General features: G+C 36.2%; 1 protein-coding gene across 1 annotated transcript; it reads right to left on the minus strand. All coding sequences in view use genetic code 11, as the record gives it.

Annotated features, from left to right (window-relative positions):
- Positions 1-3,388: 3,388 nt before the first annotated feature.
- On the minus strand, positions 3,389-5,633 carry EGR_02300 (hypothetical protein; the record flags this gene model as incomplete). Its single annotated transcript, XM_024491549.1, has 7 exons — positions 3,389-3,429; positions 3,534-3,697; positions 4,938-4,998; positions 5,133-5,305; positions 5,336-5,467; positions 5,502-5,534; positions 5,590-5,633. The coding sequence occupies 7 exons, from the start codon at positions 5,631-5,633 to the stop codon at positions 3,389-3,391; spliced, it is 648 nt and encodes a 215-aa protein (XP_024354055.1).
- Between the last annotated feature and the right edge of the window lie 7,022 nt (positions 5,634-12,655).

Below are 12,655 nucleotides of genomic sequence, written 5' to 3' on the forward strand. Positions count from 1 at the left end.
TCCTCAAAAGAAAATAATGCGTTTTATTCAGAAAACCATCTGGATGCAGAATGTTACCAAACAAAACGTAGTAAATCAAACTACATTAGAACACTTTAACTGTACATGAAGAGTTGTAATTTTAGCGCTTTTAATATTTGCATAAAAAGAGATCAATTGTAAATGTTAAGGGAATCGAAGAACAGGTTTATCCGTGCCAAAAAACCGAAAGGCCACTTTCTTCATTTAATTTATATTTATTAATCTCACTTCAACTTGCGACACTATGACAAGAACTGCGCGAAACACATAAAACTCAGCCATTTACATCCAATTTGTTTCCATCTGAACTGCCACTAATATGCGTGATTTTCTGCAATAAGTGCTATCTTCTGCGATCAGAGAGCCCAATAAGTGCAGATGACCATCGCAATGAGGTTACCTATGGAGGTTTTGGTTTATTTGTAATGCTAGCCATAGTAGTGTTTGCATAGTCTCGTCTTTTCGCCGTCGAGTAGTCGTGGCGTGAATGGGATAGTAAAAATGGATGAACTCATATTCCTATAACTTTAAATCGCAGCCACAAACTCAAACCACCTACTATTTTAGGTGCCATTAGTACATATCCAAAGTTCACTGCGTTTGCTTTCCAACAACGATTTCATTATGTCTTATGATGTTTTAAATGCAACTGTGGGTCGTGTTTCCAAAAGTTCAGAGGGAAGAATGACAATGATACGAAGGAGAACTTTTAATTTTGGTTTCTAATCAAGCGCAATATTACATTTAACCAAAGCCTAGCATTTTGTTCACAATAAGTAAAAAAATATTATTATCAACACTAGTAAAGCCTGCAAATACGTATCATGCAAAAATTACCTTCTACTTTCATTTGCACGGAATGACATAGCCGATCTTGAAAAGTTTACCATAAAACAGTTGCATATATTTCGGAAACTTTAAAATGCGTCGCATAACACTTCATAATATCTTTTTTTCAGCAAATACAATTCACTGAGTGTTGAATGATATACGGCCAATGTCAACAAGTAAGTAAAGTTGTCGTTAAACTTGGATAATCAAAACACTCTCAGCTTCGATATATACTAATTTATTTATTACATCTAAATCAATTTAAAAGTTTAACGCAATGAAGACTTGCCTTGTGATGAACCTGCAGTGCTTAAGCTTCCACAATCGTGGGAAAATCACCATTTCATGATTTAATTAAATATCTACTTTAACGTGCAAGCATGTAAACAATTTAAAAGTCTGCATGGTGCAGTATTTCCAGAAACCCCTACTTTTATCGAACCTCCTATGCATTGTCAGTGTATCTTTCAACGAGACCATGATTTTTCCCATTGTGGTGTTGGTCTCATTTGTGCAAAATATCGCCAATTGGGAGTGGATGGGGAGGGGGATTGAATGGGAGTGAGGTGGGGTAAAGTGACTTGCGTTGGGTTGGAATGCAAAAGAAAACGTTTGATGCGTTGCTCTGATTAAATGAAACCGCCACTGGTGTCTTTTGAGAAGCCAAAGCATTATTAATGAATTAGTTTGTGTAAGTATCTTGCTGTTGAACGGACAAATCTCAAACGCAAATTGCGGTGATGCGTTGTTAAGTAGCCACAAACTAGCTACAACAGTAAACAACTTTCATTTTACGCCCCATTTGTACGTAGCTTAACAGTTCAAACTTAAAGGTGTGCTTATAATAGGCTGTTATGAGCATTATAAATTCTTTTGGTGCTTTAAAGAAAATACCTGCAAAACTGTTGATCCGATGCTTAAACTTTAACTTAATTGATTTTTTTTGAGCAATGTCAAAAATGTATTGGAAGGATGATTGACTTACAGTGATTTTAAGGAAACTGGAACCATTCCCATTTACGGATTTACATTGGACTTCAAAGTCCCATGTTTCGCAAGTTCTGTACGAAAAGCAAGGTTTTAACCAACAGTTTCGAAATAGTTAAAGTACTGTCGGTTGTCTGGTTTCTAGCCCAACTTTTCTCCATTAAGCAACTGTTCCTCCTACTGCTGTTGATTTTTAACCGGTAAATTTTTTGAATTTTAATAGCCCATGGCACTTGCCAAAACTGTTAGCCATACGCAGACAGTGGCTAAAATTATCATCAAACCAAAAATCTAATGGTAAAAAGCTTTGAAGAACTGCTGAACTAGTTACCATAATCCGTTTTCATTCATGCCTATTTCAGCACAGATTTTTGTGATTTATGGTGGTCTTAAAAAGCCAAACAATTAATGAACAGCGTTGGGACCGCAGCTCGGATGGGCTATAATTAATCATAATTTTTATGGTTTACATTTTCTACTCGCAATTTACATAAAATAAATTCTTCTGCGGGCAGGCATAAGGATAAAAAACTGATATTTAGAAGAAAACAAAGTATGCAAAATTATTTCAGTGTACGGATTCGAGCTCTCATTAAAACTATTCTCACTTCATGGAAGAAAGAATAAATAATCCCTTTCACAGTACTCGCAAGCCTTATGCTTATTTTACGTGGATTAAAGGCCAAGATTAAACTTTTCATGTGTAAAATACCAAATATTGGAATTGAAACAACGCTTATTGGCTTGGTAACTCTAAGTAAATTTAAGAAGCGCCAACGGTGAATTGGATTTGGTCATGTACTGAAGCATTGTTTTTTAAAGACTTGATGGAAGAAGGTGGCATTCCGTCCCGCTTGCTTGCACGGAGTTGAGAAAGTCACATTGCTATGATCTTCCTCCATTTTGCATTTCATACACACAAATGTTTTTAATGTCAAATCATTTGACACTTGAGACGTTTTTGTGTAAAAAAAGCGAAAAAATGAGTGCAGATTACTCTCACAATCAAATAAAACACTACATTTAAAATGAGAAACACGTATTTGTATCTCTAAGTTGATAGCAAATTGGCAAAGTTTCTCAAAATTCTTAAAAAGGTTATTAGGCTAGAAACTTTACTTTTAAAGGTTTCTGTCCATATTCACTTACTTTTTACATTAATAGCGTAAATTCTCAAATTCCCAGCAGTATGCAGGGAGTAATTTATTTTTCTTCCTGCATCCCCAAATTCACATGCTTGTGAGTTTTTTGCCTTGGCTACTGTTATATTGACTGGATTTGCATAAAAACTCAAGAACCAAAGCTGAAAAATGCCAACAAGATAAAAATTAACTCGATAAAATGAGTAGCGAGTAATGATGAGTATGAATTTGATAATTACTTTCGCACCTATGAATGTTGGTGCGTCACACTGTGATATGGCGGAAATGCTTAGAACCTGGTTTGAATCAAATTTTCTCATCTCGCGGCTAATTTGGAATTTTGAGAGAATAATTAAGAATGTCCACGTCGGTAATTGCACCATGGTCATTTCTCCCATCTTTGTAGATTATATGCATGGATTTGCATCAACATCACATTTATCTTTTCCTTGAAAAGGTTTTAACGTTTAAGCCTTTAGATTTATTAAATAATGGTGCTATTTATGATTCTTCATTATAGAGATATAATTCATAATCTTTGTACAAGTTTACTGATCATGTGTTTTTGACAAATAAACAGGACTTCCTCCTTATAAAATGCAAAAAACACTTCTTCATTAGTGCTGATTTTCAGTGAACTGATGGTGTCCTTACTATCTATACAATAACAAAGCCTCAGAGTTGTTGCATTTGAATGCATTTTGAATGTGTTTAAGCTGAGTTATGGAATTCAAATGACTTAATTGCAAACTCTACTCTTCGGCGTTTGTATAATGGTAGGTCGCAATTTTCATAGGCAAATTAGCTGAACTCATCCAGCCTCATGCTGGAGTTCGCTGATTGGTCAGTTGACCGAGGGAAAAGGATGTTCTGGTCCTAATGACACATTAAGTCCAATTTTTCACTTTGGGCAGGTTTTATTCCACTATCACTGAATCCCCTACTACAGCTTGCGCCTTTAAGTAAGTTATAGATCAACGTTCGACCACGATGACCATATGTGTAGGTCCCTCCTTTTTAAAATTAATATGCAAACGAACTACTATAGGTTTCAAATAACCACTCTGCTTGGACTTATAATGACATGACATAATACATCGAGGACAAACTCTTTGTTCGACAATGATTGAACCCTTGATTATAATAACCCTTTGTATTATCCAATTTCTCACACTCGTGTCACCATTTCCAACGGCGGAGTCAGAATTCGACTGCGCTGAATTACCACGGAATCATTTGATGAAAAGAAACAGATTTGCAAATCCACACCGAGAAACAACTTTGTTGCACGAGGAGAGACCACTTGTGAACACTTCACAGCGGCGGCTCAATGCACCCTGCTTTAATGCTTCCTTCCCAACAAGTCTGACTGTCGAAGAGGGCAGTGACGTCATACTCCCCTGTGTGGTGCATAATGTGGATTTTAATTCCATCGTGGTAGGAATTTTATGCACTTAGTAATCATATTTTTAAAGCTTAACGGAATCCAATGATGATAGAAAGTGACTCCTTAGCATAGCTCTGACTTTAACAGCTAGATTGTTGTCAATTTTATTGGATTCAAAAATGCAACCGCACTCACAGAAACGAATAGCAGTTAGGTTTTGAAAGTAAATGGCGTAGAAGTACACCAATTTTGCGACCCAAAAATATGTGTTTCCCACCCTTCGAGATAGTGATTTCCTAGAAGCATATTGAGCCTCCATGCAAGGGATGGTTGCATAATATGTCACTTTTGTCTTTCGGATGACCTTATTATGCGGAACTATTTTGCGTTATTCACCTTTTTACTTCCCCAAATTTCAACTCCACCAACATAACCCTTACCAAACTACATTTGTCGGTCTTTGATTAGATGAGCTGGTTTAAATATGTAAGCCCACAGGATTTTTTAATACACTCTTTTGAGGAAGGGCTGCGGTTTCAATTTCCAGAATCTTTCATTCACATTTTTACTTTTCTAAAATCCCGTGTGACCTTGCTAGCAAGAGGTAATGGCCAAATGGTACAACAATGACTAATAATTATAAAGCTTTTGCAAAATGTATGTTTACAACTTAGGTCTATCGTACGTGATGTCAGTTTTCGTCGGTTCACCTCTAAACATAGAAGCCCCACCAACTTCTTAGTGCCTGAAATGTTTAAAATTACCCATTAATAAAGTCGAATTTTGACCCTTTAAAATGATACCAAATTTGACTAGATATTTTGGAATATGATCCAAAGCGGTGCTTTTATTGCGAAAAGTCAGAGATAAACGCTCTTCGATGGTCAAATTAAGCCTTAGAAAGCATATAGTATACATGTAAAGACAGGAGAATGCCCTATTGTAAAGTTTCCAAAAAATGGTTTACATTAAGTTTTTCACTGTAAAGATAAATTCATGAACTGCGATTAAAAGAAGCACTTCATAAAATACAAAGTAATCATTTTGCAGCGGGAGTTCCTGCTTTGCTGGGGAATTTTCTATAGCAGTGATGGATTTGCTGTTTGGTATTTCCCTTTAACTGTGCTACAAACCAATTTTGGTAAAGTAAAATAATCGAATTGCAACTATATCCAATTAAATCAGAACTAAGCACCCCATTCAAGTTAAAGTTAATTTTACAAAAACATGTTCAGTCTTTGATAAAAATCTAGACGTAAAATCATCAAGCAAACATTTTTTCATTACAGCGCATAAAAGTACCCATTTGAGTATAAGAGTAGTAATTTTGTTTAATGGTAGAAGCTAATAAAACGACCCTCTAGAATACGAAGTTCAAAATGGCATTTCCTCTTAAATACACAAGATTATCTCTCTGCAGGAAAGGTGGACACATTCTGTAATCGGAGGTTTAATTTGTTTTGTTTTCTTTTTTAATGACTTCTGTGGATGTCAATTGAGGCTCATCGCTGATGTCAGACTTGCATGCTTGCGAATTTGGCTTCCTTCCTTCCGTCTATTTTGCATGTCTCCTAAGGAATTGGGATAAAATGCTTCACTGGTTAACTGACCGATAGGTTAAAAGTCCTCCTTACTCTTGTACCCGTTTTAAACATTTTTCAGCAGGACAAGTTAGCGAGCATTTTTATAAATCGTAACTGCACACTTGCTTATGTAATTAATAATCTCACTGAAATCGCACTTAGCCAAAGCCTTTGATATGCCATTTAAGGTCAGCTAGCGAGTTCAAGTTTCAGAAAGGAGACTAGATTTTCATTAAATGAGTAAAAGCGAACCTAGACCAAACTTTCTTAACGGACTCTTTTAATGATATATTTATTACCTTACACATCCACTGTCAGCGTCACACGCACAAGAACTCGATTTCCTTACTTGAGCCCTTACAACACACATTTGAAGAAAGTGATTTAGGATGCAAAGAAAAGATTAAATGGAGGCAACTGGTATTTAACCGAATAGCAGTAAGGCATCTGGTCTCCGGTGGCCGGTCGTCCCCCAAGGCTGCACCAGCAAAAGTGCTGCACTGAAATGTCATTATTCCTGTTTGACCTCACATTGTTCTGCATGAAACCGGTAAGAGATTGGTAAGGTGCTGTTTGACCTTAAAGCCACGTTCTGGAGTCCGTATTCCAATCCATTCAGTCATATGTATAAACATCGGTTTGATTAGTTGTCTGTTAATCTCTTGACTTATTTGATCTTTTAAGCAATATTTAGAGCTAAAGGGCAGTAATTGGTAATGTTGCAATCATTAATTGTGTGGAGCACAATTTGTATGATTTTTGTATTCACACTCTCAAGATTCGAAAAACCGACAGTATAAAGATATGTATATGCTTCTCCATCTAACAATAATTTGTTGCTGAAAAAAGGAGAAAAGCAAAAATTTTCCCATGCGCTTAGTGGACTTGATCTGGACTAGATTTCTAACATAAATATGCCTTTATAGTTCCCGTACATTTGGCATTACCTTCATGTTGCAGTCCTACTATGTTATGGGGTTTTGGCAACGAATATTCATGCCCTATATTTATGTGTCAGTCACATTAACAATATTCTTGTGAATGTCAACTAGGCTAGCACATAAAACAGTGATTACACGATTCTTATCACACACGTCCTTTGATTTTTGCCCATGTGGACCTAACTTTGTAATATACAACTTTAGAGTTGTTAAAATTTTAAAATGTAAGAAGCAAATTGCATGTACCTTCTGTAAGTCCTGGTTCGCTGTGGCAAAGGCTTATGGTGTCCTCTTCCTTTACTCTGATGAAAAATGCGATTGTTTCTAGTTGAAATTGTCTAGCTCTTATGAACCGGAAACAGTATGAGCATATTACCTCTGGCAATCTCCCGCAATATTCTTATTTTACTTCTGACTTTAAGTTTAAAATGAAGTTTTACCAAAGTCAATCAAAATCAAAGCTCCCAACCGAACACAGTTATGCATAAAATCTACTTACACGCATAAAATGAAAGGCAAATTTCCCCTTCATTTTGCATGTCTGGTAGTTAAGAAGTAAGCGTCAACAATCCGCTCATTAAATTTCTTTCATTTTTTGCCTTTTTTGAGTAAATAAGTCACAAAGACCAATTAATTTGCTTGGATACCCAATTTAGGAAAATATTCAACTTCCAAAAAAATGTTTGCAGAGATTAAATTAGCAGGTCTGTCCCGGTTTACTTTCCAAACTCCAATACTAACCAGAAATCTGTGGATTTTCACAATAATAATGCATTGCAACGATCCAAATTCGAGATAAAATCGTGCCATTTATTTCATGATTTAGCTTCGAATTTGCTCTAATTACATGCAAATGCTCTTGGAGTGATTCCTACCTGGCTTATCTGCGGCATTGCAGGCTGATCGTGGATGAGTAAATCCTATAAGAATGTATAACGACCAAAATATTACTCTAATAACGAAATAAATGCGTACTTATAAAATTGACTTAAGTAGTATTCCCCTGATTAGTTTAGTAAAAACGTCGAATTAACAAAAACTCGTTTAGGATATTATATATCTCAGCATAGTAATAGTGACCTTTCATTACTTCGCCATTCGTATGGTTAGTCACCAATAAAGAGAAGATCTTTTGGCCAAAGGCTTTGGCTAGGGATGATAGCATCTACTCTCCCTGCATTATTCGGCTAGGTCTTTAAAGAAGGTACTGGTATCACGCGTCTCATTCATTAAGGCCACTGAGATGATCTGGCAGATTACGGATATCCACCTCAACCACAAATGGCAAAAAAACTTTTTCTAGGATGCTTAAAATAACTTTGTTGACTGTTGCGATCTATGCCTTGTGTGGTCTCGGATTCATTTGGATTTGTGGCAGACATTAATCAACTATAACGGGATTTCATAAATTATGATTAAAACCACTCTGTGATAGCGCTGCCTTTGCTAATACTGTTCCCACTTATGCTGGTTGTACTTTCCACTTTTTATAAGTGGACTTTCTACCAAGAAAAGTAGAATTGTGCATCCTTTTCTTTCGGTAATTGTCCCCGAATAACATTACACATGACCACAATCGTTTAAATGTGCAGTTGTCATTGCAAAAATTCTAAACAATAGCTAAAACAGTTGGCAATGGACCCATCGTATCGCAAGATTACGCGTCTTCCCTGAATGTATTCGGACGCTGTAATGACTTTTGAAGAAGCACAAATTATTAGTAGCGAAATCCCACAATCAAGTGAGATTTGCGTAACTATAAGTTTGTTCCCAAAATTAATAATTATGAAGTTTTATACATAAATAGACAAGATTTTTTAAGGCATAGAGGAAGATTTAGAGAAGTTTTTTGTTAACAAGGACCCAGTCATATTATTTCATTTAAAAGTTTGCACAGTATGATCAGGCATTCTTCAGGATAAAAAAAATTATGAAAAATGGTACGATGGATGTTTTATTCCCAAGGACACGTAAATGCTTGCTTTTTACTGGTTTGTTCTAACGTTATTCCCATTTATTTTTAAAGTGAAGGTTGGCAACAACAAGAAATACATTTAGCAGTAAAATGTAGACGTGCGTATAATTGCAGGTGCAGTAGTCTCATACATGTTTATTTAATAGTAAACATGGTTGATAATTTTGAGATGAATGGTCAAGCCAGAAATTTACGGAAAGTAGGCCTTAGTATTCCCGCATTAATTGTTTGCTGCATTAGAATTGTCATTGATCGTATTAAATTACTCAAAAACATGGAGACAAAGCATTTTGACCGTCGCTTTTTGTTGCAGATGTCATGGTGGAAAGAAAGAGCAGTAAGGGAACTTGCAGTGGGAGACAATACCTCTGACAAGCGCTTTTCAATTGACAAGTCCATTCGTGGGGGATGGAGCTTGAGAATAGCAAATGTCAGCCTCAGCGACAGTGGTGTGTACATATGCCAAATTAACTCGAAACAACTTCGGGAAAGATTCATTAGTCTCGCTGTATCAGGTGCGTAAAGCTAGTGTATTCTGGAAGATATCAATTACCGTTACTGAAAACTTACTGGTCTCCGCACAGCTTATTCACAAACCAAACGCCCTGCAATACCTACTCTTTCCAGCAATGATGTACTCGTGAAGGATGAAGCCATGCATTCAGGGAAAAATTTTGGTAAGATTTTGATCAACAAATGGAGAAAAGTAGACATTTTACACTAAACTGGCTCTACAATAGTATCATTATGCTCCACAGTACTGCCACGAGTTCGTCACAAACGTAATTATTCCCCACTTCCTTAAACAAATTCTATCGTCAGTGAAAATGTTTACGTTTGCACAATGGATTCGAATTATCCGTTAAAAGTGCTAATTAATACCGTAACATTCGGTTTTCACTAATGTGGAAAAAAAATAAATGGCGGCACATTAATCCTGGGAATTAATATGTAAGCACGAAAAGGCAAAATAGTTTTGGAAAATTACCAAAATATGCGGCAACATCACTTGCATCAGTGAATGTTTGAAACCTTGAAAAGAGCTTCATATATTTAGCATAAAAATTTTCACTATCGAAAGTTAAGGCATATTTAAGCTTTGAAATTTGACAAAAAATTGCATGTTAGTGACAAGAAAACGACAATAAATTAGATAATGACCTGAAGATCCAACCCCTTTGAGGGTGACTTACGCATTACTGGTTATATTGCCATGAGCCGGATTCTAAAACTATTACTTAGAAGACAGGGAAAGTGTTCATTTTAGATCTCACCACACAGGGGTCCTTGTGGAAACCTTTTCTGCCCGCGCTCGGTTACGAGTGGATGCAAATAAAAACGACATCTTCTGCTTCCTATTTTCCAAAATTTATTTTCTCCTTTCTTAGTTCCTCCATTATATATCTACTGGCAGTTGTGACCTAGATTTATATGAAAACTGCCCTGCCCTACCTATACCTACTCGTGTCTTCTTGTAAATTAAATAAATGCCTTGTACAGTATGAGATTTTGCGTTTTGAAAGGTTCCTTTGCTCCATACGAAAGAAGGCATTTAGCCAGACCTTAAAATTAAGTGAGTCTTTAAATTCTGATTCAGGAATTTCATTTGAGACCATTTCAATTGTCATAAATAAGTACAGAGCGCCATCCAAATCATTTACGGTAAGCATAAATGTCAGCATCTCATACGTGTAAACTGTGGTTTTTGGCATCAAGTAGCTAAAAGGACGCTTTGGAAAAGGTCATCCATAGAACTTAACAGTCGAAGCATCGGCACATAAAATGAGTGGAACCAATTTTCCCTCAATTTTATTTCAACCTGGACCTGGTGTTCAATTATTCCTAATGCTGAGTATGCAAATTGAATTTGGGCAAAAAAAGTAAAATACATAAATTCTATCACTTTGTAGGTTTTGAAGATGGAATATTTTGTCTTGTTTGATAAATAATAAAACCACGAAATCTTCTAGAAAGATTCCTGGTGCAATCCATGCATTAATTGGTAAGTAAGTTGAGTTTAATTTGTTAGGCCCGAAGTTCATAAACATTGTTTGAGCCAAAGCAGACATTTATAATAATTAATCTCATTTATTATACCGAAAAGGATTCTCTGTTTGCACAGAAAAAAAAATTTAAACACAAATCAAAAAGGATTGGCGATTAATGATTTAATCAAAATAAAGTAAAATCCTAAGTCACAGTTGATCTTAGTTGCATCAAAACGTAAAATCTCCTAAACTTGACAGAAATATGCAATGTGGCCTGGTAATTTTAGGATGTATACGCACTTGTTCCCCATTTTTAGTACCATTTTTAGTCCATTGGTACTATGAAGGTCTTAATCGAGTGGAGTTACTTTGTTTCCGTTCGCAAATACCCTCTAAAATCCATCTCTTATTTGTGAGCAAATCAACTCTACAGTAGGTGTTAAGCGACTTCGGAATGCGATGAAAACAACCAGCGGATCGAGCACCACGTGTCCCCATAGCAAACCACTGGGATGGTACTGACTTACCCACAAATGGAAATTGAGCTGGCCTTGTCTTCTAGTTTATGTATTGAGGACCAGTGATTCATAATTCAAAATCCTGATATCTAATCATTGCAATCACTGGTTTCACTCATCCGCATTAATGGCTACTTAAGTCACCATGTAATATGATGGTGGTTTATCCTTCGGTATTGGTGGGGCGCCACTTTTGTACTTTGAATTTGCCTTCTTGCTTCTCGCTGGATGGGCTGGCCTTTGGGCCACGCTAGTAGCCCAGACACCTTTTCTATGCTGAATACATATATTCTGCCCGAGTATTGTGTCTCCTTTCATCGTCTCCTGGGAGTCTCGAGACGCTACAACTATTTATCTTTGCTACTGCATGTGAACTAATCCCCATTAACAAGAAGTGCTGTGTAAATTCAACATCCACAGACTAAATATTTTGACATTAATAATGAACCTGGTAAAGTTGGCACTCCATCAAGCTATTCCTAAAATTAAGCAAACAATAACTTTTAAGACCTTAACAAACACTGTAGTTTTCCTTTCGAGAAACAGAGAAAGATAAGCCTTTTCTGCTAAAAAATCAAGGCTCTCCACACCAAACACAGGATTACCCACTAAATGGAATACAGAATTACACGTTAATATGTTTGTTCAAATCAATTTGACATTATTAACCTGTGTTCAATTAACCGCCTCGATAGAGTGCCACCTCCACATAGAATGTTAACTATTAAATAGTTATTAATTATCCTTCTCGGCCAGTAGAATGTCTGAGTACCTTGCTTTAAAATAAAGGAAGCCTCTGCAGTGAAATAGTTGCCTAAGGGAATACTTAATGTGTAGAGTGAACAGGACGGAACATACTGGTTTGTTATTTCTGGTATTCCTGTTGAGCCTTTGAGCTGCGCCCTACAGGATGTCCACTATCACTTCGTAGACATCGATCCTTGTCTCTACCTCGTACCGCTTTGTGTCAATATAGTTCATATCTGTACCTTTAGTAATTTGCGTTAAACATCAATTTAAGAGACAAAAACAGCAATTAATTCAGGGAAACTCCTACAATCATCACAGAGACCACAAAATCCCCCTTTTATTGTAAACATTTTTGAAAAGATGGGCGATTTCATTTGGAGTTCTCAATGCTCTACTTTGAACGCAATTTTTGGGAAGATTTCGTTAAATTACCTTGACCTGGTCCAACATTATGCCACCAAGCTTACCTATTTCATTTTAGAATGCCTTGTGATATCCAGTAATAAACATTTAGTTCCTTATACTTCATTAT

Source organism: Echinococcus granulosus (genome assembly GCF_000524195.1).
Source record: "Echinococcus granulosus chromosome Unknown EG_S00010, whole genome shotgun sequence".
Lineage (NCBI taxonomy): Eukaryota > Metazoa > Platyhelminthes > Cestoda > Cyclophyllidea > Taeniidae > Echinococcus > Echinococcus granulosus.